The sequence below is a fragment of the Anopheles coustani genome, chromosome 2 (assembly GCF_943734705.1).
Source record: "Anopheles coustani chromosome 2, idAnoCousDA_361_x.2, whole genome shotgun sequence".
Classification (NCBI taxonomy): domain Eukaryota; kingdom Metazoa; phylum Arthropoda; class Insecta; order Diptera; family Culicidae; genus Anopheles; species Anopheles coustani.
Genome location: NC_071289.1, coordinates 26,514,956 through 26,540,236, shown reverse-complemented (window position 1 = coordinate 26,540,236; position 25,281 = coordinate 26,514,956). Strand labels below are relative to the sequence as shown.

Below are 25,281 nucleotides of genomic sequence, written 5' to 3'. Positions count from 1 at the left end.
GTGTCTTGTTTAGACCACAATGTTCGGCACTAATAAATTAGAATTAAATATGATCAAATTAATTTTGGTTGCGAATGACACTAACCTCTTTAGTCTTGCCGATGATCACACTATTTAAACTGATTAGAAAATGGTTCGATGTATAATACATATTGATTTTTCGTAAGAAATGAGATCAACAGAAAATGGCAGAAATAAGAAAGAAAAGTTATTATTTTACCAACATGTGCGATAAAATATTAGAATGCTTATTACACGGGTATAAATAAAAGCACTAAGCAGAGCAAATCTCGGACAAAGCAGTTATTGGGTTATTATGATATTGTTCCTAAGGAAGATGATTTCGTTAACAAAGTGAACATAATTTATATTAATTAAAAAGTTAACACTGTCCAACCCTGTAGGCACACCTTTCTGGCAATGTCTTAATGTATATTTCAACGTCCACTTATGGCAGATCATTAATATTGGCACTTTTTTCCTCCCTTGTTACAGAATGACACAAACACAGCGTTCCTGCGCGCGGCTCGGGCAGGCGATCTCTCAAAGCTGATAGAGTACCTAGAAACGGGTCAGGTGACGGACATCAACACGTGCAACGCGGTAAGAAGCGCATCGGTGGTGACGGACCATCACGGCTGCAGTATATTTTCGCCCAACTCAACCTATTTCTTCTCTTCTCTGTTGCCATCACAGAACGGCCTCAATGCGCTGCACCTGGCGGCAAAGGATGGCCACTACGACATCGTGAACGAGCTGCTGAAGCGCGGTGCCAACGTCGACAATGCCACCAAGAAGGGCAACACGGCGCTGCACATTGCGTCGCTGGCCGGCCAGAAGGAGATCATCCAGCTGCTGCTGCAGTACAACGCGTCGGTCAATGTGCAGTCCCAGAACGGCTTCACGCCCCTCTACATGGCCGCCCAGGAGAACCACGACGAGTGTGTAAATTATCTACTAGCGAAGGGCGCTAATCCGGCGCTGGCCACGGAGGTAGGTGGTCTGCCCATTTCCTGCTCCCTGCCCTGTCTGGCTGTGTGTTTGGTAGCCTAACTAAAACTATGTTGCTAATGTTGCTTTCTTCGCCACTCTCTCTCCATCTCTCTCTCTTTCACGTAGGACGGGTTTACGCCATTGGCCGTGGCGATGCAGCAAGGCCACGACAAAGTGGTGGCCGTGCTGCTTGAAAGTGATACTCGCGGAAAGGTGCGATTACCGGCGCTGCACATAGCGGCCAAGAAGGACGACGTGAAGGCGGCAAAGTTGCTGCTAGAGGTGAGAGAAAATAATGTCCGTTTAGAGCGGCACCACGGTCCTGCGCCACGCAGGAAGAAAGGCGGGGCGAACCGCGTGTTTCTCGTTAGCGACGATGGAAATTACTTTGCGGTCGTACGGGCTTGGCCGATTGTGTGTGATATGATTGCGAACCTAAATTGTTGCAAAGAACCAGTTTAGATCAGAGATTGGCTTAGTCAGGAGAAGACTATTGCAGAAGTATCTAGGTAGAAACATTTATTTTGTTACTTAAAACGAATTGTACAAAAAAAATCCGATTTCAATTTATTTCAATTTCAAATCACAATTTCAACCAAAGTCAAATGAATTCATTGAAAGAATTGTACCACTATCTAATAGTATTTTGATGTATCTAGAAACAACCAAATTCTATATTTAATCTAATTTAATCTTAAGAGATACAAATTCAGATTAATGAATCTACGAGTTTTGAATCAAAATCGGTGATTGAGGAATTGGCGACGAATCATGGCAATTTATAAGACTAAACTAATCGCCCTTTACTATTCAATGTACAGGGTGCATGACGAAATTATTTCTCATGTTTAGGTATCAAATATTCAGATAAATTTGAAACATTGGAAAGTAAGTTATTCTGTAAGGTATACAAAAACTACCTAAAAAAATATAATTTAATATGTTATTGACTTAGGGTTAGATTTTTTAACTAATAGGAAGTGAAACTTGGCTTCTAGTATTTCTAGTACAATTGAAACACATATAATACTGACTAATGAGTGGAGAACAACATTTTCTAATATGTCTTATTTTTATTTCAGAACGAACACAACCCAGATGTTTCGTCGAAGAGCGGCTTCACCCCACTCCACATTGCAGCCCACTATGGCAACGTTAACGTCGCCCAGCTCCTGATCGAGAAGGGTGCGGACGTAAACTTTACCGCTAAGCACAACATCACACCTCTGCATGTGGCCTGCAAGTGGGGCAAGCTGAACATGGTGAAGCTGTTGATTGCGAATCATGCACGCATCGACAGTATCACCCGGGATGGGTTGACGCCGCTTCACTGCGCCGCCCGGTCCGGCCACGATCAGGTGATCGAGGTGCTGCTAGAGCACGGTGCGGAGATCATATCCAAGACCAAAAACGGACTCGCCCCGTTGCATATGGCGGCCCAGGGCGAACACGTTAGTGCGGCGCGCATCCTGCTGATGAACAAGTCCCCGGTGGACGATATTACGATCGATTATCTGACCGCGCTGCACGTCGCCGCTCACTGTGGGCATGTGAAGGTGGCGAAGCTGCTGCTGGATCGCAATGCCGATCCGAATGCGCGCGCTTTGAATGGATTCACGCCGCTGCATATCGCTTGCAAGAAGAACCGTATTAAGGTGGTGGAACTGCTGCTCAACCATGGTGCCACCATCGGTGCGACGACCGAGAGTGGATTGACGCCGCTGCATGTGGCCAGTTTCATGGGCTGCATGAACATCGTTATTTATCTGCTGCAGCACGACGCCAGCCCGGACATTCCGACGGTGCGCGGTGAAACACCGCTCCATCTGGCGGCGCGGGCAAAGCAGACGGACATCATACGCATCCTGCTGCGCAATGGGGCCTACGTGAATGCGCAGGCACGCGAGGACCAGACACCGCTGCATGTTGCATCTCGGTATGGGAATGTTGTAGCTCTTCGCTTTCATTCACATACTTAATTTCGTTTGTTTCGTATTTTAGAATCGGCAACATGGAGATTGTGATGTTATTGCTGCAGCACGGTGCAAAGATTGATGCGGTGACTAAGGATAACTACACGCCGCTGCATATTGCCGCGAAGGAAGGACAGGACGAAGTGGCAGCGCTCTTACTGGACAGTCAGGCCAACGTCGAGGCGGTTACGAAGAAGGGCTTCACGCCGCTGCATCTCGCTGCAAAGTATGGCAACCTGAAGTGCGCCGAGTTGCTGCTCGAACGTGGAGCACAGGTGGACGTCCAGGGCAAGAATGGCGTAACACCGCTGCACGTCGCTAGTCACTATGACCATCAGAAGGTGGCACTGCTTCTGCTAGAGAAGGGTGCTTCGCCGTACTCTCCAGCCAAGAACGGCCACACGCCGTTGCACATCGCCTCGAAGAAGAACCAGCTAAACATCGCCACCACCCTGCTGGAGTACAAGGCGGAACCGAACGCGGAAAGCAAGACCGGCTTCACGCCACTGCACCTGTCCGCCCAGGAAGGACACGGTGATATGGCACGTGTGCTATTGGAAAACGGTGCCGATCCGAATCATGCGGCCAAGAATGGCCTCACGCCGTTGCATCTGTGCGCCCAGGAAGACCACGTGGGCATCGCGGAGACGCTGCTGGAGCACAAGGCCCGCATCGATCCGGTGACGAAGACCGGCTTCACTCCGCTGCACGTGGCCGCCCACTTTGGTCAGTCCGGTATGGTGAAGTATCTGATCGAGAACGATGCGAACATCGAGATGAAGACCAACATTGGCCATACGCCGCTGCATCAGGCCGCCCAGCAGGGCCACACACTGATCATCAACATCCTCCTGAAGAACAAAGCAAACCCGGAGGCCGTAACGAACGGAGGCCAGACGGCACTGTCGATTGCGGACAAACTCGGCTACATTACGGTAGTGGAAACTCTAAAGGTGGTCACCGAAACGAGCGTCACTCACACGGTGGACGAAAAGTTCAAGATTGTCGGCCCGGAAACCATCCACGAGACGTTCCTATCGGACTCCGAGGACGAAGGTGAGTTGTCGGGCAGATCGCAGCCATGCTCGGGACATCTTTCTCGGCAGATTTCTTTTTCAATTTTTTAGCAATTGCTTGTATATTACGCTTCCTACATGTTGACGTTATACGGCTCCGGATGGACCGGTGAAGCGGGCGTCAATGTTTGTTCTGTTGCTTCATTGAATCATTGGAATGTTGCTTACGGAGAGTATTTCCATTTTTTTCAACTTTTCGCTCGTGGTTGCGTAGGGTTGGCCAATTTTATTAGCGGTGTTGAATATTCGTGTCAAGCTCCTACAATGACAATCGATTCTTACTGTGTTACTGTCCTTTATGATATGCTACAAATTATTGACTTGAAAAGATGATCTTTAGGGACCGGGGTGTTTACCAAACCTTACCTAGTTCCGTGCCCTCAAAAAACGGCATCTAACGCTTGGATGTGTTTCGCTTTTCTCCAAGGAATCTAAAGAGAATTCAAATATTTGACTGCGTTCCTTGTTTTTCAAACTTTGCTTACCTAGTAGTTTGCTTTCTAAACAAATAATGCAAAGCTTTATTCTGTTCTCGTTTTCTACCTTTTTCTTGACCTTCTCTTTCTTTCTGATAACCTCTAACTACTTCTCTCTATATCTTTCTCTCTCTTTTACTATCTTCCACCCCGAACTCTTGTATCCTTCTGTTGTCCTCGGCATCTTATTTTGTTTACAAAACTAAAAATTGTTTGGATCATCCTTTGGTGTTGAAATGCGCCAAAATTCGGTAACCGTTGCTCACAATGTCCTCCTTTCCGTTGGGCACCTGTCGATCATTCGATTCGTTCGTTTTTACTCTAACCCATCTCAACCCAAAAAACAACCCCAAAACGGTGCCGCATGCACTCGCCCGTACCTCCATCTTCCTGTTAACACTCTTCCCCCTCCCGCGCGTCCCACTCTGGTGTGTGTTCGTCCCAGGAGGGCCCGAAGGAGGTACGCCCCCTCCACCGTCCACCATGCAAGCCCTTATACAAGCGCAGCAAGCGTACGGCGGTAGTGGCGCTATCAAGTACTATCAATCGCAAATGCGTTACACACGTAAGTTTGCCCGGATTTAATCAGCCTGTACCGAAACAAATATTGCAGAAAGCCGCGCCTCACACTACACAGCAAACATATTTTCATACATACATGCACCAAAAGTACATACCTTCGCACACATACACTACGAACGTACACACTTTAAATTTCTTACACATATCGTAACAACATTTTCGCGTACATGCGGTCTGGTTTTTTGTTATTTTCCATACTCTTAAAAAAAAAGAAAACTACTCGCTACCGTCACTCAAAGTGTCCGCTTTTTCGAGCAAATCACAACGCCTGTACTCTACTTTGGTCGTCATCCCTTAGAGTAGTATATTGGGGTATGGGGTGGTTGGTAGATTTTCACGCTCGTGCCCATTCATTCAATCACTCACTCATGTGTTAATGGGGGGTGGCCGAGTATGTATTTCTTCGTTCTCTATGTTTCTCGCTATTTGTGTGTCATCTCGGGCTGCCAGTGAGCTGTGCGTTCTCACCAAAGCGAATGCCACCGTCAGCTGTTTGTTGTTGCTCACCGACGCACTCATTTCAATTTCAAAGTTCTCATTTCAATCACCCATTCGGGCACAATTTCGCCCGTAGACGAGCGCGTACACTAGTGATTTGGGGACTTAGTAGACGGACGCTAGGTAGTGGAAGCGCACCTTATAATGTGCTACTCCGTGCCCGGTACCGATTGCCGCAGTGTGTGACCCTTATCTCCCTCCCCCCGAGGGAGTGAGTACCTTCACCGCTCGGGGTTGGGGTGCGTCAAATCGGGGTAGGTCGTTCCTGCTTTAGTAGTCGCGACTTCCCGCATACGAGCGTGCGTGACCGGCCGTCGTTCGGTCGTAGCGTGCACCGCCGCTCCGTTTCGTGAGCCGCACAGAGAGAACATCATCCTCCCCGCGAGGAAAGCACTCAGTTGGCCGGCGAAACGCTGCTTCCCGCGCTACCAATTCTGACAGTTGAACGCGCGCAGCGACCAGAGGCGGATGTTTCCGGTGGAGTCGTTCCATTCCGTTCGGATTCCGTTGTCCAAATACGCCCCCAAGCTTGGGCAAGTGCGCGGTGTGCCTTTGTTTTAAGTGTCGTATTTTTTCGTTTTAGTTTTCCTTTCGACCGCAAACCCTGCAAGACCCTGCGTGCATTTGGGAGGGTTTTAGTTTGCGCCACCGACGTCCATAGGTTGGTTTGAGTTTTGCAAAACAAAACACAAAAAAAGGTGCACGAGCACAGGACTAATTACCGTTCGTTTGCCTGGTGAATTGTTTTCCCGAAGCAGTGGAAAATATAGTGCCCGTGCCACTATTGTGACACTCGGTCGTTCCGGCACGAGTCACCTCCGGGAAGCACTAGCACTGCCCTCCCGGTTGCGGGTGGTGGACGTTGCGGTTGTGTGTGGTGTACAATCAATTCACTCCACCCGGCATCAACGGGTGGACGCGGGGTGACGGTGTGTGGGGCGCGCCCTACATTGGCGATTTTGCCGCGTCGTCGTGAGTGGGTTTCGGCCTGTGCCTGTAAAATTGTGGACCGTTTGACCCGGCCGGAGCTCTTTGATAACATTACCGTAACCGTGTGCAAAAAGTAGTGGCAGTAGCAGTATAAGTAGTAGTAGTAGTAGTAAAAGTAGTGGTGCAGCACCCATTTCACGGACCCGGAGACGCACCGCACTCCCCCCTCTGAAGGTGGTTCGATAAATCTATCTCGAGGCTGGCAAAAAGTACGTATCGCGGCACAATTATACACCCGTTGTTGAGTGAGGGGTTATGGGTTGGGTCAGTTATTAAATTAGAGAACGAAAGCCGGGCGGAGGGAATTGTCTGCAGAATTTAATTGAATCTCCGCCAGCAAAATATGTACGTTCACGCAACGTGCACGAATAAAACGTCTTCTGGATCATGTTTTCCCCGCTGTGAAAGCTGAAAAAAGTATTTTCCTTTTGAAAAATCCTAACTGATGGATACATTCACCCTCCGCGATTTCATGGAGCAATCCAATGAACCACGACGTGATTAATATCCCCCATGATGGGTTACAGTTATTGGAATCCTCTCGACTCCTAAATCCTCAGACACCTTCGTAATCGCATCGGATCATAAGCATGTCAGCACCTCCTCCACGGCGTGAGAAGAGTTTTTTGAAATGCCAGAAAAAGAAACAACATCTCAAAGTAAATAAAAACGGGCCTCAACCACTTCTCAGCTACATCTTCGTCTAGCCACGTTCCTCTTACATTGAGGGCCTTTCTGGCGCGGTTTCCAGCCGGGAATAAGATGGTAGTTTATTCTATCAACTATTATAGGCCCAAAACTAGGACATCATCCATCATCCATCCGTTGTCTACTAGTTCGTCTAGCATTCCATGTTGCTCGAGTCGAGGGGATAATCATCTTTGTCACTGCGTGCGTATGACATGTATGCAGCTCGGTCCTTCCCTTGGTGAATGCGTGCATCGACTCTTGCGTGCGCTCTGGCTGCACTGCAGACCGAGTTCATAATTTTGTGGAATGCAGCCCGGCTTGTTCTATGTTCGGTGTTCTTGTCCTCTGCTGCACCATCGATTCGGCGGGATGGAATCTCATGACTTTTCCTTCGCTAAAAATAAACGCCACTGTGTCACTGTGCTATACTCACAGCGCACCGGAGACCAGTCTATAACCGCCTTCTCTGTGTGTGTGTGTGTGTGTGTTTATGTACGTTTTGATCTATGAAAGTCCATGGAACGTACGCCTTCGACGGTCTTTGGCATCCGAAGATGCTGGGGTCGCGCTACCCGGACATACCGGAAGAGATGTTTGCGGCTTTTCTCAACGAGCTCCGCAAAGTCAAAGAGCACGACAAAACGACCGCGAGCTGAAGTCCGTGCGCGCGTGTTGGACTCTCGATTGAAAAATGAGCGGAAGTGCGGACCCCATCTTTCCTGTCCCTTGCCTTCTCAGCCCTCCCTGTCGCCGGTCGCGAGTGCTTTCCTATTTTATTTCCCAGTCGCTTGTTTTTTTTTTACTGCCGGTCGGCTTTTGGCAGTTCACTTTTTGAACACTTTTTTTCGGAATTTTTTTTGGAAGCGTTGTGGCCACCGAATGCATTTGTGCCGAGAACGGTAGTGTCAAACTTCCGTCCCCTTTCGGCCCCCCTTGTACGAAGCCGAGCGTTGATATTCGTTCTTTTTATTTTGTTCTAAGTGGATAAAAATAAACTTTATCTTTGAACTGAACCAAATGCGGGACGCGCTACGGTAGCCAACCGGTTGTGTTGGTGTGTGATGCAACGCGACGAAAAAGTACCTTATTTCGGCAAGTTTTTCTCAGGAAGTTGATCATTCCGATTCGCCATAGTTTTCCTTCGGTCCGTGCTGGCTTGTCGAATACTTTCCTCTGGCTAAGTAAGCGTTACGGTTCTTAAGGCGCACTCCGCGAAAGGTCTGTAATTGCTTCTACCTAACAGGCGAAGAAAACTTGTTGCTGATCATAAGCATGGAAAATTTATTAAATTGCTCATGGCCAAACCTTAATCCGGATGTTATGATTCGTCACTAGCGACTTCACCAACAAACCCACGCAGAACAATATATGATATTGTTCTTAGGAAGAATGTGTTTATTTGGATCGATTATTAACTAAACCAAAATGAGCCCGAGATTGTGTAAATCACCACGCTAAATACACACATACACCAAAGTACGCCTAGATTGAAATAGAAAAAAAAAACGACGGCCGGCCATAAATGAACGTATGACGCACACCCCGGCCGTTGTCCTTCGCCCCTCTACTGCTTCTCAAGTGCTTCCAATGTGCTTCACAGCCGCAGCAGCAGCATTCGGAGAAATTATTCCCCACTTGCTCAGCACAAAATCCCGTGCCCGATTCAAACCCCGTTGATCGGCTCATTTTGGTCGCTGTGTAGGAAAATAAATACTTCGTTGGGGGTGGCAGGTTGTAAACATACCCGATCGCACTATTTGTACCACCTCCAAACATGTGGTTTCGAACGAGGTTGAGAATATTCGAACGGGACTCAGCAGTTTTCGTGGCTTCATCCAATACACACACTGGCGAGATAAATGCTGTTAAACGGCGAAGAAATAATTGCCGTTCCCGTTTTTTGTGAGAATTCTCGTTTACTTTGCGTTAGTTTTGGAATCACAGGGTGGTTTACAATAAATCGGCGATCGTGTATCACGGTCTTCTCCTTTTTTTTCATTTCATCCACTGTGCGGAGATTCTTAATCAACGTTTAATCGACACATAATCGACATAATTATTACGAGTACATAATAGAACGAATATATTTTATTCAGTTTCAAATCTATTTTATTAAAATGAAGTACGATAAAAACAAGGGACTTTTTTATGATGTCCAACTGTGAATACAAACTACTATCGCTACCAACAACGCTACCAACGAATACAAACTACTATCGCTACCAATTTTTCAACAATTAGTATTATAAGTCACTTGAGCGATGGCTGTTATGCCGCTTTTTTCTTTTTTAAAATTTTTTTAAGTAACCAATTTTCAAATCAGCTATGAAATATTGAATTTAGAATCATTTTAAAAAGATGTTCATGGTCATATTAAACTTGAGTTACGTCGGTTTGTTTTTACTCTTTTGTTATATCAGTTGTGAACTATTCTCGGTTTAACAGAGTAGATGAAATTTGACTGCTCACCTATGAATCATTTTTAGCATTTATTTTGGTTGTGCTAAGATCCTTCTATGGCAGTTATAGTTGCCGGCCCAGTATTTGAGAACCGCTGTGTTAGTGGTTTTTGCCGTTTGCTCTATATTCAGTACATTACCCGCACCGGTTGTGCTAGTGTGCATCAGTGTTAGTGCACGGAAACGAGAGGTGAGGAAGGGGCTGAGATCGTGTGTAGGAGGTTTCACGACGATCACGCGTGTCCATGCACGACATCAGCATCCGCAGTAGTAGTATATCATTGCCCGTAACAAGCGCTTGCGTGTGTGATGTGATGTCTAGTAGTTTAGTCAATTCCTGACCGCGAGACCGTTTGGTGAATCATAAACATTCGGTTTCCGTTTCGTACACCCTGTCGTCGATGGATCGATCGTGAGTGAAAGAAGGTGGCATTTTTGTGCTTGTTGTTACCCATGTTTTTAGGTTTTAATAGTTTTTTAATAGAGTGTCCCCCATTCCATTGACTCGCTCATATATTTGCCCACCCTGTTGTTCATTCATTCGAAGCCAGCATTCCGCGATTGCGGTGCTTATCGGTTGAATTCAGTAGTAGATTCGCACAGTAGTTGACGGTCATCGGCGGTTGGGTAAACATGTGGTCAAAGTTGCCCGAGAGTGCAGCACTTGATAGATGCAGGCGCAAAAGCTGACCCGATCTAATCTGGACGCAATCATTTCAACCAGCATCTCTCGCTATACACCCCCCCACTTCTCCTCTCGCATGGCAAAGCATGGTCGACTGTGCAGTCTGTGACAGTGTAGTTGCAGGTCAGCCGGTGCATCACTCGATCGCCATCCTTAGTGTCAACCGTGTGGAACGGTTTCATGTCGCAAAGGCAAACATTTGACTTGACGCAGTAGTGTGCTCAGCTATTTTGCTAATAGTGATTTGTGTTTGATTTTCTCCCCGTGCGCCCTCCCCCCCCGGATCAGGTGAAGACCCGATCATGTCCGACCAGCAGCAGTACAACTACATGACGAGTGACGAGAACAAGCAGTTCGACGATACGCACCTCACCAACATGAGCATCGATCCGATGAAGGACGAGAAGTACCTGGAGAAGATCATCTCCCGGGCGGAGAACTACACCGTGTCGGCCATGGACCGCTCCCACACGCCCAACCCGCTCGACATCACCGTGACGGACAACGTCAACATCACCCGGAAGCCGATCCACGTCGGGTAAGTATTTGGCCACCGATCGTGGTTCGATCGATAATCCATTAATGGAAAAATGAAATGACCGCTGGTCATGAGTGGTGGACACTACCCGGGTCGGTCGCCGCTTGGTGGGGCTTTCAGTAGATGTCGCTTCGGTTTGCAGGTTATGGTGTTTGTCAGTCGCACTGGGCCCGGAGGTTCTTTACGATCGCGTGTGTTCGGCCCCCCAGAAGCCAAAGTAGAGATCTAACCCCGCAAGATAGAAGTCGTAAAAAGATTCTAAATTAAAACCGATCGATTGCTTCATCGGTTCGCGCTCTGGTCGAGTGCCGTGTGTCGTGGCCGGCGACTACTACTGGCTGGGCTGGACGTGTTGGTCGATGAGTTGGCTTGTGGGTTTCGGTGTAGCTTCTCTTTTTATTTTTATTTTTCGCTGGCGCGCTCTGCTCATGACGGTGGTGTGTGACATGTCTAATATTTTCAATATTTTCACCAATCGAGCTATTCCGACAGTTTCCATCTCATGAACCATACATACACTGTACACTCTGCTCGTGCCGACACGGACCGAGAACACCCCCCAGACGGGTTTCTGTGAATACACACGAGTTTACTCTTGGCTTTACATGGATGCCTTGTTATTCAATAGAACGAAGTCAGATTACTTCATAGCATTTACGCCACTAACGATTTTCATACACTTTAAACTGTAACTCAAACGCAAATGCTTAAGCTAAGGTTCCATTCAGGAATCGACGAAAAATAGTTAAAACTGGTTTTAAACATTAGCTTTTATCCAAAAGTCATTTTATCGTTCAGTCAGATATTATATCGTTGATATTTAAAAAACAAATGGATGAAACACCATGCGGCTCCATCAAAGTAAATGCAGTGGAGAGTATAAGGTTAGGGACGTCGCATACTTTCTTCACCATTCAAACATTAATTTTGATAGCAAGTTTACAAATGCATTTCATTGAACTAACGGCTGTAATATTTTCACAATTAAATTTTGTTTGTTGATTTCCTACGAGGAGCTTGGCGCCTCCATTAAGTACAAACGGTTACCAATGTGTTCTATTCAGTAATATTTTACCATTTATTGTTTTAGCAATAAGTTTACATTACAAGATGCACACTCATACAACACATGTATAAGGAGATTGTGTTTTATTTTGTTTTATAGTTCTCTTCAACTAACAGCTTATTTACAATTGGTAGAAGATTGCATAAAATAACATTCGCATCAAATCCAAAGGAAACCAAAGCTGTTTAAAATTCGTTTTGAAATTAATTGTTTCCAATAATTGTTTAAAAAAAAATGTACTTACGTATTCGATGAAATATTCGCTGAACATTTATTAATTTTTGAAATATTCTTTTTCTTTTCTCTTTTTCCTTGACTTTTGTCCCTGTGTCATTCGTACCTGTTATACTTGAATCCATGAAATGCGTTACAATCCCACTATACGTTTCAATACTATTTTTCGCGTAACGTTTTCCTCCCCGGTTCTGGCGTTATTCTTTCGCTGCGAACATCCACTCTTACTCTCCCTTCCCGTTTGTGTATGTGTGCTGCGTGTGCGTTCGTGTGCCTTTCACTGAATTTCACTCACCAACGATGTACGATATCGCACTTTGCGAAATCCAATGTACGGCCTTCAAAACGAATCCTGATCTACGCGAACCAATGTGCATCAACATACTTTTCCTTCATCCATCGAATCATCACAAACGTCTTCGCCGTTGGACACACGACAAATAAAAAAATAAACGTACAAAAAAAAAACCATGAACAATCACACTCCAATTATGGTACTAAAGGCTAAGCAGCAACGATGCACTGTCGTTGACTATCGATCGATTGGCCAACATGTATTGTGGTGATCGGAAAAAGTTTGTTCCGCTGTGTAGGGAAAGGTACATTCCATTTGATTTGCTTCTGTTTGTTCGTTTGTTTAATTGGAGTTTGATCTTTTGCTAACCAAAAATAACCGAAGCGATTTGCGTTTGTACTATGTGTGCGCTGATATTATTATTAATTTGCTCATTTACTACGTTCGTCATATGATTTGTCTAACTGCATGACACGGTTCTGTTTTATTCTCGCGTATTACTTGGCTTTGCATTTGATTTTATTTTATTTTTTATTTTCCGCTTTTACTTTCACATTAATTCATCGTTGTTCAAGTTCTTTGAGACATTTAAAAATCCCAACATTTCCAACCTTGTTTAGAAACAATTTTCTGAAATGTTTTACCGAACACTTGTCTCAGTGCAAAAGGTGTTTTTTTTATGGTCGAGTTCTGATTTATCGTTTTATGACACTTGACTCACGTACATCGGGTCCAACACACTCAATGCTTATCAGACAAACGGTCGCATTCTTTCGTCACACACGCGTTAGCTATTTGTTGTGATACTTTGAAGTTTAAAAATAATCTATTGATAACAGTGGAGGAAACCAGTTTTTATGGAGCAAACTTCTGGACCAGCCACTCCGTTGATTTGTTTTAACGGAGTGTTGCATCACAACAAATACGGGACTTCGTTTCCTGCTTCCCTTTAACAGGGGTACCCCATGCACAATGCCCCCCTCTTAAGTAGAGGACATTCGGTAATGTCTCACTGTCGTCTTAAAGCATAATGTTCCCGTCGGTGTTGGTTCTAATGTTTTCGTCTATGTTCCACTAGGAATTGTTGAAATGTATTCTCTACCTTTACTTTTCCCCTTTTGTAGTGCTCATACATATTCATGTTCATCGTAGTAAAACATAGTGGAGTGTGTAACACGCTCCGATACTAGTGCGGTTTTTACTTTTTCGTTCCGTTTTGCCAACGCCAAACATGCCTCCCCCGAGGGTGCTTTGGCTGTTGTATGTGTGTGATACTAATCGATTTCTCCTTCTTATTCCGTGAACGATAGATTTCTGGTATCGTTCCTGGTCGATGCACGCGGTGGGGCGATGCGCGGATGCCGTCACAGTGGCGTCCGGGTGATCGTTCCTCCCCGATCGGCCGCACAACCAACGAGAATCACGTGTCGGTACGTGAAACCACAGCGTATCACCAATGCGCCGCCGTTGATGGAAGGAGAGGCACTGGTGAGCCGCATCCTCGAGTTGGCCCCGGTCGGTGCCAAATTCCTTGGGTAAGTTCGTACAAATACTTCTAGCTTTCTGCCCCCTATCATGACGTACCTTCAATGCTATCGTTCGTTACAGGCCCGTGATCCTGGAGGTGCCACACTTTGCCTCGCTGCGAGAGAAGGAACGTGAAATCATCATCCTACGCTCGGATAATGGCGAGACCTGGCGCGAACATACGCTCTACGACAGCGAGGAAGCGATCCACGACGTGCTGAACGAGACGTTCAAGGGTGACGCACTGAACTTCCTCGAGGATCTGCACACAAACCGTATCACTCGCATCCTGACGAACGACTTTCCGCACTACTTCGCGATCGTGTCCCGCATTCGGCAGGAAGTGCACGCTATCGGGCCGGAAGGTGGTACAGTGTCAGCCACAGCCGTCCCGCAGGTGCAGGCCATTTTCCCACAGAACGCACTAACCAAGAAGATCCGTGTGGGATTGCAGGCGCAACCGATCGATATGAGCACAACGGCGCATCTGCTTGGCCGCAGTGTGGCCGTTTCGCCCGTAGTAACCGTGGAACCCCGCCGTCGCAAGTTCCACAAGGCGATCACACTTAGCATGCCAGCACCGAAGGCGTACAATTCGGGCATGATCAACCAGTATTCGGGCAACGCGCCCACACTGCGGCTCCTGTGCTCGATCACCGGAGGCCAGAACAAGGCCGTCTGGGAGGATGTTACCGGCTCGACGCCGCTCACGTTCGTGAACGATTGTGTTTCATTCACCACGACCGTGTCCGCACGCTTCTGGCTGATGGATTGCCGAAATATCAACGAGGCCACGAAGATGGCTACCGAGCTGTACTCGCAGATGGCGCATGTCCCATTCATGGTGAAGTTTGTCGTGTTTGCGAAGCGCGTCGACCAGAGTGAGGCGAAGCTAAGCGTGTTCTGCATGACGGACGACAAGGAAGACAAGACCCTCGAGCACCAGGAGCATTTCACCGAGATCGCTAAATCGCGCGACATTGAGGTGTGCGAGGGTCGCACGATCTATCTGGAGTTTGCCGGGAACATGGTGCCGGTGATGAAGTCGGGTGAACAGCTTGCCTTGCAGTTCAGCGCGTTCAAGGAAAACCGACTGACGTTTACGGTCAAGATCAAAAACGCACTGGACGACCTGCTCGGACGCATTTCGTTCATGAACGAGCCGAAAGTGGCCAAGGGTGAACCGATTCAGACACCGCTCTGTACACTAAACTTCACGCTTCCCCCGGAGAAGTACGGGCTGGGAGGGGACGAGCTTGAAACAACATCCGAGTTCGACCAGAGCTCGACGGAGATACTGAACAGCAGCAGCGAACACCAGGCCGTCGTGAATGCCGCCAATCGGGCGAAAACGTTTAACTTTACCTTCCAGAATGGCGATGCAGCGAACGATATCCACAAGGCGGACATTAAGATCACGGACATTTGTAACCTGCTCGGATCCGACTGGCCGTTGCTGGCGGACGAGCTCGGTATCGCACCGACCGACGTGGAGCTGATCCGGACCGAGTATCCGGACGATGAACCGCAGCAGGCGATCGTGATGCTACGGCTCTGGTTGCGCCAGGCTGGCCGAGATGCGACCGGCAATGTGCTCGAGCAGGCTTTGATCAAAATCAACCGACCGGATATTGTGAACAAATCGATCACTAACCTGGAACCGGTGACGGACGAGTACGAGCGGCAGGTGGCACAGCGACAGATCGGATCTATGAACGGACTGGATGAGATCGATCCAGCCAAAGTGAACGGTGTGGCATCCGGCAAGCTGTATGGTAGGTTGAACTAGGACGCACTGCATTCGTAAAAAACTATCTTATCATTCTTTCTTTCTCCATTATCAGAATCTGGCCATGAGGCAACGGAAGAGAAGCAGGAACACGAAGCGGTCGAAAAGCACCAACAGCAGTCGCCCGAACACGCCTCGCCAACCAACTCTTCCCCGGACACGACAGAAGCGTATCAGCAGATTCGGCGCGAGAGTGAAATCCTCGGCATTGCGGCGGTCAAGAAGGAGGACCTTTCGACGCCCCCACCCAGCCCGGCCGACTTTAGCACGCAAGTGAGCCAGACCAGCCAGTCCGGTTCCGATGAACGGCATGACGGTAAGTTTTTTTTTTTATAATAAGAGTGTTTCCGAGTGTTCGAAAAAAACGCGTTTTCGGATGGTTTTGTTTTTCGAAACTCCCTCTTGTTTGGCTCGCCCTATTTTTCTCGTCAAATCAAACTCCTTTTTCCATTTCTCCCATTGACCCCTCCCCTGTTCCAGTTTAAATGACTCTCTTCTAACGCCCGTGTCTCTTTCGTGTCCGACGAACGGAGGATTTAGGAGTTTTATTAATGTTTTAACGTGTGGTTTAGGTTTGGATAATTTTGCTCCTAGAGTTATTATTTGTTTCCTTTTACATTGTTTAAGTTAAAAGAGTTATTTTCGTTTAACAATTTACTTGCATTATTCAACAAACCTTATGTTTACATGTTGTTTTCCTTTTTTTTTATAATTTGGATTCCTCCACTTGAAGAGACTGTACTAGTTGTTTCATTTCAACTGGACGAATAATTTCAAACACATGATTCCAATACGATATCCTAAACAAAACCATATCAGATAAGTTTGCCATCTCTCCCGCATTTCTCTCCATTTTCTCGATGAAATGTCATCACGGGACATGATTTCGTTTTTCTTCCTTATCATCGATTTCAGCACTACTACTACCCATTTTGCGTGTTTGTGGTTAGTGTTCGATTTGATATGAGTACTCACCCTAGATTAGGTTTTTCCCGTTAGTTGAACTGTTTGAAGAAATTGTGATGTTTCGTTTGATTTCGTATAATCTATAGATCTCAGCCCCGATTGATTTAGAGTGAAATTTTCGTGTGGTGTCGTCTACAACTCTAAAACAACTTTGTAGTTCTATTGTGTCTTTCTGTTCTTGCACCGTCGTACAATAGGGGTTTTTTTTATAGTGTGATTGTTGTTTGTGTCCCAATATAGTCCCTCTGATCGATAGTGTGTCACCGAAAGATATGTACAGTGTACGGTTGGTCGGTTTTTTGTTTTTGGAAAACATTCTTTGTTGGGTTTTAGTTCTGGCCTTTCTGTGGCAGGATCACTTTATTTCGAGCACGGACAAATATCACCAAACAGAAATGGCTCTACTAGGTTAATAAGGAACTATTCTTGTGGAGCTCGCAAGTAGCCGGTAAAGAGGATTTGATCAAACCACACTCAACCTGTTATACACTACGTTTACGTTTGTCTTACTTTGTTAACTATTATATCGTTTTGTATGTTTTGTTATGTATATGTTACATGTGTAAAACTCGTCTAATTTTGTACATGTCATCTGTAGTATTGACTTTAGTTAGTGTGTGTATTATTTGTTCATTTATCTCGGAGGTATATTTTGTAGATCAAAAAACTTCATTGAACGTTCCAAAACACACATTTTCGCCGACAATGGATGAGTAATGATGTGTTTCGATTTTAAATCAATCATCCATTTTTGTGGTATTAGCACGCAAAGAGTGACCAATTAGAATCAGCAGATTACTTCCATGCCGTGATTCATGAATTTTACTACAACGCTACCACAAGTAGCGCTTCATTGCTCGGCCACAGGCGATGGAATTCCTCAGGTTTTTGTTCTCTGTGTCACACTATTTCTGTAAGACTTCTCGCTCTTGCAGCATCTTTCACCCGTGCTTTTTGCGCTTCCCCCCGTCTTTCTGAGCCGTGTTTTCTACGCCCCTGGCCGATTTGCGGTACAATTGTGTGCAAAATTGAAAATCCTCGCTCGCAACCCATACTCTCGTATGCCGCGAATCAATTCATATTATGTCCCCGTCAACTAATCATAAATTCACCATTTATCTAATGTCACCCTTCTGTCCGTACTCCTACCCTCCAACCCATTCTATATGCGCCCATTCCATCCAATGAACAAAAAATTGCTCCTCCTCATTCCAAACGTCCCAAAAAAAACTCAAAATAAAACCATCGTCAACCGTGTCCAATACTACAACGCATGTCGCGCGGGAAACAACACGACGCTCCACAAAACAATCCAACATCAACACACACTCCCTTCGTCCAAACTCCCTGGCCACAACAGTCGCGGAGGATGTGCAAGAAATCATCCAGCAGGCCATCAAAGATCATGACACGCACGACGAGGACGAGGAGCAGGAGGAGGAGGAGAAGGAGGAGAAGCATGTTGGCGTTCCGGCGGTGGTGGTGGTGGCGGCGGCGGCACCGGCAGCGGTCGGATCCGATTCGGTGGCAAGCGACGATGAAGAGGAGGCGCCACGTAGCGGGGACGTCGACTCGGAAGGGTTCGAGCTGGAGCTGGAGACGGATAAGAGTGGCAAGGTGAAGACGATCAAGAAGCACTCGAAGGTGAACATTCTCATCAACAAAACAGTCGCCCCCCGGCCGACGGTGGGAGACATTGAGTGGGAGGCACCGGATCAGCCCCAGATCGAGATTTCTTCGGTAAACCTGGAGGACGTGTCGAACGATCGGCGGTACAGTCTGGATCACATTGATCCGGTAGCCGAGGGTTTGTCGGTAGTCAGCGGAGGGCGTGCGTTCGAGAAGTCCCTCTCTACACCGGGTGCCACGGAACAAAAGTCGGAACAGACCGTCATCATCTCGTCAGATAATAACATTTCCGAGGTTCCGGCCGACTATTCGGGCGACATCGATGAGTTCATATTTGTCCAGACGTCCCCGGAGAACTACGCCAAGATGGAACAGGAACGAAAGGCGGCCGGTGGGGGAGGCGGAATGGGTACGGATGAGGACGACAATAGCAACCTGGTGATCATAACGGAGGAGCACTACGACTACGAGTTGACCAGTGACGACGATCGGCGATCATCATCGCTCCTGGACGATCCTTCACCACCGGAAGAGAAAGATCTCGAGGGCTACACGGTGGCACCGGAAGGCCGGCCGTCGGGGGCCACGACGGGGGCCCAGAGCAGGTTCATTGTCGGTGGAAGCAGCAGCTCGGAGAGCGAGGATGACCCACGGCAAAGGCGCCACCAGTCGCAGTCGGGCGGCTCAACCGTTACCCGACGGACCGTAACAGTGCGAACGAAGCCCGTCCCGAGTGGACTCACCATTACCGAGGACGAAACGGTCGTGCTGATGGGCGAGTCTAGTCCCACGATAGCCGCAGGTCAGCAACCACAACCACCACCACCCGCCCAGCCACCGTCCAGCAGTACGAGCAACAACTTTTCCATCCGAACCGGTCCGGGATCGTCGAGCGGGTCGGACGTGGCCCTGCATGAAACCGCGGGTGAGCTGAGCGATGACGATGAAACAGGTAAATGGCGCACACTGTTCACTGTTCCTCCCTCTGCTCTCTCTCTCTCTTCTTCTTCTCTTCTTCTATTGATCTAAGCGCTTCTGTCCCACCCGCGACCTCAATTCCCTCTCTATACGAATACGTTCTCCCACCCATCCATATCCTTTTCCCCCACATGGGAAAAGTCTCACAACAGTGACCTCCGTTTCCTTTATGCTTTCTCTTACTCTCGACACTCACGGACTCACTTACGGACGCCGATAAAATCCCATCGCCCCCCCCCAGCGATGTACCGAATCGGGGTACAATAAAATAAATAACTATAAAATGTTTGTCATAGGTTTTCCCAATCACCACACTGCTGAAAGTATTTATTAATTAAATCTTAAATTGATCTATTTTGGCTCGTTAGAATATTGTTCTGTTTTTCATGAAAGTTAAGTTATTTTTCAAAAATAAATGCAAGGATTATATTTGTAATTAATATACCTGAAAAGTAGTCTAAAAAGTATTCAATTGAAAGTTATTCCAAAATTAACATACGATATAATATGTTGAAATGACACAATACTGGATAGGATAAAAATTTACAAAAGCTCATAAAGTGGAAAGTTGTCGAAGTTCCTTTAAATTTTCGAAGTTGCTTCGAGAGAGAAAAGTGAAAGAATAAATGAAGGTTGTCTAATTTTGTAACACCCATCTTTGACAGTACTTTGTTCTAGTACTCCGTATATTAATATTCTTTTATGTTGACCTAATATTATTTTATTTTATCCCGTTCTGAAAAACTAAAATTTAAATTCCGGACGATAGTTTGTTGTTCTCAACGGTACATCACTGCTCTCGTCTCCTCAAAACTCATGACTATCCATCGTCCATATGACTGTTCCTACCCTGGCTCACTTCACATCCTTACGTTCCACATCCGCGTTTCACTTCGTGTCTCTCGCGTGCGTATGGTGTTGTACTGTATGTGTACGTGCATCCTTATTTACATCCTCATTTCACTCCACGTGTTTTTCGGCACATTCTCGTGGGTTTGCTTTTCTGGCTTATGACACACGAGCAAAAGACTGGCAGATGTGTGGCCAATATGTGTCGCCAGTTCAAAATTTAATCGTAACGACGGTGCTAGTACATGTACGTCGCCTCCATCATACCTTCGTGTAGACACGTCACGTTGTGTTGGTTTATTAATTTTTGTATTGATTTTACCTCACATTCTGTTTTGTTATTCGTTGTGTCCACGGCGGGAAAGTAAATACCCTCTTTGGCCCTTTATCCACTTATGAACCGAATGCACTACTACTTTGCTTTGATGGTGAAATGTTCGCAGAAAGGGGGTTTTTGGTTACTGAAACGCTTACATCCATTTTGGGGCTTTCTAGTGGTGATTGTACTTTACGTTCGTGGTTCTGGTACTGTTTACTTGTCGTACTTGTTTGTTTGCTATTATGGTGCTCGTACAGATATTGCTTGTGTTGTTACACACCTTTTTAGTTTCCCGTAGTTCAGGGAACCACACGGCGAAGGATAGGAAATAGGCAAATTGTTATACTAAACCGGTATTCACTTAGAGGCGCTTGGGATACTATTTTTTGTTTGTTTTGTACTGGTGATGGTTGATAATCTCCTTTTACTCGACGAATTTCAGGTTGTCTACTTTGGTTCTTATTATTGGTTTGTAAATACTAGAACTTCCTCTCTATCATGCTGTAATTTTATAGGAAAAAACGATTTAATGGATATTGTTGTTGGCGGAAACTGGAAGGCGTGTTCCAAGCGTTCCGGAAGGTAGTAGATGGAACTTGTCCAGTTCATTTTTTGCATTTTATATTTGTTTAAATGAATGTAAGATTCTTCAAACCTTCATATTCTTAACCTTTCCTAAAACATGCTTAAACATACTCTATTTGAACACTCCAAACTCCTTCTGGCTTGGTCGTTATTTAAGGAGTTTTAAAATCCCTTTTCCAGTCGGTCTTCTAAAACCCCATCTCGATGTTATCCCTTTTTCGGTGTCTTGTACTTGTTCCACCATTTTCTTGAAAAAATAAAACTTGAACCAAAAAAATCAAACACTCTGTCTTTCGACCACCCACTTCCCTCTTCCCATTACAATAAAGGTAAAGTCAGCAGCGCCCAACCCACGGTGGAAGGTAGTGACGGGGCCGCGGTGGCCGAAGTGACCGCCGAAACGTTCCCCGTGTCCAACGCCACCGCCGGCTCGGGTGTGGCGGTGATCGTAACCCAAGCTTCCAGCGAACTGGTGGAGGACGAAATGCTGGTCGACGTTTCCTACGATGGTGGTGGTGATGATGTGGTGGAAGAGGAGGAGGAGGAGGAAGTGGAGGGGTTAGAGAAGGACACCGTCACCAACGTTGATCGTCATCCGAATCCGGTTCAATCCACCGCCGAAACTAACGTTGACGGAGAAGGTGTTGGTGGTGGTGTTGGTGGTTTCGCGCTTGCCCAAACGGATCCGGTTGCCGGTCTGGCAATGGAAGGCACCGGGGTTGAAATTAGTATGTAGTATTTCATACCTTACGTTTTTCCTTTCCGCTAGTCTGTGTCTTTGTGGAGCTTGTCCGCTGCCGCTCTGTTGCAGCGTTACTGTACTTTGGAGTGTACTACTTCTTTCTGCACCCCATCTTTTATTGTCGCTGTCTTTATCCGCCTCTACTCTGTTTCGATACTACTCCACCCTTCTCTCTATCTATCGCTCCTTCTTTCTTTGTTTTTTTCTCGACTTGATCCCGTAGCGTCTTGTAGATCCGTATCACTTTTCCTTTTAACCGTCTTCAGTCGATCATTTGCTTACTCCGAGTTACATATTCTCTTTGCATCTGCTCTGTCGTTGTCATTAGTCTTCTAACTTGTCCCTGTTTAATTTTCTTCGTTTGGCATTCCTTTTGCTTTCACCCCCGTCCCATAACTCATTGTATGTTATTAGTCTCTGTCCAGTTTCTTATCGCCACACGCACCTTCTTCCTAAACCTTTTCCTTGGTGTTAGTGGTTTGGTTCCCTGTTTGAAGACATTACTGCTCTTATTACATTTCTAACCGTTATAAATATTGTTAGAATTATACGACTTGGTTAGTTTTGCCAGTGGCAGTTTAGGCAGTAGTATTTGATAACGTAATTAACTATGTTTAAGATGGCGTACACGTGCTGCATTTACGTATATTCGGATTAAAGAGAAACGCGGTTGTAATTATTAGACACAAGATTATTTGCCGTAGAACTAACCGTTGACTATTGCTTTTTCGCTGCATCTTTTTTGTCTCCTCTCAATGCAACCATAACGAATATAACGTTAACAACTTCGGCCGTGGGAAAATAAAAAATAAACCAACCAAATGACAGCCTCTACTAGAGGACTAATAACGGGTTGTTAGAAAAAAGCATGATCCTCCAACTCTAATTCTGCATGAAGCTGTTATGAAAACTTAATTGACTGCATCGTATGATTGGCACATTTTGAAAATTATCAGGGATGGTGTTTTTAAAGTCGTTCTTTCCCTTTAAATGGATAGCACAGCAAAGAACAACCCTGGAAGCTAGAAGGAGGAAATTTTATACGAAGGTACTAAATGTATACACTTTTATCCAAACCTTTCAGAAAACTATCTCGTTCAAAATAATGATGCACCGGTCGGCATGGAACCGAGTGAGCCACCAATGGAACCGAAGCTTTTGCTTAACAATACTGTCGTCGATCAGTCCGATGATGGGTAAGTGGAGTGGAAGGAGTGAAGACGATGCACCTAGGAATTCCGGACGCTTTTAAAATACGGTTTATACCCTCCCCCCACCAGGAACGTTCGTACCACTATCATCACCACAACGACAACGCTAAACACGAGCGATGAGCTCCCGGAGGACCTGGAAGAGCAGCTACTGAGGCAGCTACGGGACCAGCAGTTGCTTCAGGAGCAGCAGGACCAGCACCGGAACGGCAATCAGACGGTGATAATTACCACTACCACCGCGGAGGAAGATCCAGACACGGGGTTGGAAACGACATCCACCACGACGACGCAAACGACAACGACGACCAAAACGATCACGCTCACCTCGGACGGCGATTTCCCGGAGGACGAGCTGCTGCAGAAGATTACAACGACCACAACGCACACGTCGCAGCCGAATGCGCCCGAGCTGGTGAAGGAAACCACCGTCACCGTCACGGAGATGGTCGACGGCCGGACGCTCGATGGTGCCGCGAAAGCGCTCAACAATATTGTAGACGACTTTATGAACCAGGAACGCAAGAACTAAAGCGAATAGTGAATGCACGTGCGTGTGATCGAGCGGGGGATTAGGTTAAATTGAGGTCGCTCTACGCCTAGCGTAGCCCAACACGGTTCTGTGCTGCTGCTGGACTTTCCCATCACCCATACGTGAAATAAGGATGATTTTTTCAGTATCCTATTCCGAATTCTGCGCCTTCAATCTGCTGGAAGGAGTTCGTTTTAATTTAAAACAATGCTTGCTATCCTAGCATCCAGTAAGATGGTCCGAATCCGTTCACGTAAACTACGACGGTATCTTCGTCCACGCCTTAGTCCAAGCTGTCGCTCCTAGTGCCTAACGCAGTGTCAATGGAGCAGATTCTACATTGCCAGCCACAGTCAGTTAGTTCTAACTCGTATTGCATTGAACGGCATCTTTTGGCAACGAACGATAGCATAGCTTTTTTTTCTACCACGTGCTCTTCAACTCTTTCTCCAAGAAACAAGAGTTGTAAAAAACGCAATCATACACACTGGTCAACCAATTCGCACCGGTATCAGTTGAGCTGTGGCCGACGGCCGTTTTCGGATTATTTAAAAGATCACCAGTGCGAGCCAATGAAGGTATGTGGGGTAGCGTTAAGGTGGAAATCAAAACACTAATTTATCCCTACATTCAAATGTAAACGAGAAATGTGTCGTGGTTTTTAGACGATATTAATGAGATCAAAATCGAAAACAATGAACAAAAAATCAATGGAATTAAGCTTATCGTACAAACATCATGCAGAAGAGAAAAAAAATAAAATTACAAAAAAAAAACAACAAATGAACGTCACTATATAGACTTTAGGGTAACGCATACAACGTTGACAAACACTGCATATAAACTATGTAACAGAAACAGAAGAAAAAAACGGGAAAACAAACTCTACTTTAGTCGATCACAAAAAAAGTACACGTACACACGAAAAAAAACGCAAACTTGCGCGGACGGACGGTATATTCATATACATATATATATTTATCTAACATTTAAGATGTGTTCGAGTTGCAATGTAAGGGAAAACCAACAGACGATGAAAAATATTGCATAAATTCAAATTGAGATTCGGGGAGATTCGGTTGTAGCGGAGCAAGAGCACTCTATTTATGAAATCAGACGAAATAAATACCCTCTATTGTTCGAAAAATCGACCCAGGCCACAGGGGGTGTGGCTGGGATGAGGTAATAGTAAGAAGTATTTTAAGTAAACTTTCGACAACTCCAGCTCATGGAGGAAAATACAAAGGCACATAGAGAAGATCCTTCGTGGGTCGTACAAGCAAACGAATACACACAAGTCCCCATTTGACACACGTAGAAGGAAAGAAAAATCAAAATCAATCTTTTTACCACTTAAACCCAACTAGAATGCTTTGCGCCATGCCATCCAATCGATGGCCGTAATATAAGCCGTGCGGAAATGGATGTTCTAACGCTTTCGCTTACATCGTCCGAGTTATTACAGATGGAGAAGGTAGCTGCAACAGGAAAGCTATCGGGAACCAGCGGTTAGGAGTGGTTTTTGTATTTGTTTTATTTTATTTATTACTCTGTGTGCAGCTTGGATTTATCATCGATGGACTAATTGTTTTGCAATTT

General features: G+C 46.1%; 1 protein-coding gene across 1 annotated transcript in view; it reads left to right on the top strand.

The window, feature by feature from the left end:
• LOC131264159 (ankyrin-3-like) overlaps window positions 1–24,686 on the top strand; it is a 62,769-nt gene extending 38,083 nt beyond the window's left edge. The window contains exons 3-19 of the mRNA XM_058266448.1: window positions 496–603; window positions 697–993; window positions 1,120–1,275; window positions 2,076–2,929; window positions 2,995–4,022; window positions 4,967–5,083; window positions 10,711–10,960; window positions 12,764–12,859; window positions 13,866–14,090; window positions 14,164–15,857; window positions 15,927–16,187; window positions 17,283–17,285; window positions 18,198–19,418; window positions 21,527–21,687; window positions 21,733–21,925; window positions 23,024–23,135; window positions 23,220–24,686. Coding sequence (XP_058122431.1) covers window positions 496–603; window positions 697–993; window positions 1,120–1,275; window positions 2,076–2,929; window positions 2,995–4,022; window positions 4,967–5,083; window positions 10,711–10,960; window positions 12,764–12,859; window positions 13,866–14,090; window positions 14,164–15,857; window positions 15,927–16,187; window positions 17,283–17,285; window positions 18,198–19,418; window positions 21,527–21,687; window positions 21,733–21,925; window positions 23,024–23,135; window positions 23,220–23,682 — 7,239 coding nt within the window. The 3' untranslated portion in view covers window positions 23,683–24,686. The remainder of the gene's footprint in view (window positions 1–495; window positions 604–696; window positions 994–1,119; window positions 1,276–2,075; window positions 2,930–2,994; window positions 4,023–4,966; window positions 5,084–10,710; window positions 10,961–12,763; window positions 12,860–13,865; window positions 14,091–14,163; window positions 15,858–15,926; window positions 16,188–17,282; window positions 17,286–18,197; window positions 19,419–21,526; window positions 21,688–21,732; window positions 21,926–23,023; window positions 23,136–23,219) is intronic.
• Window positions 24,687–25,281: the final 595 nt, after the last annotated feature.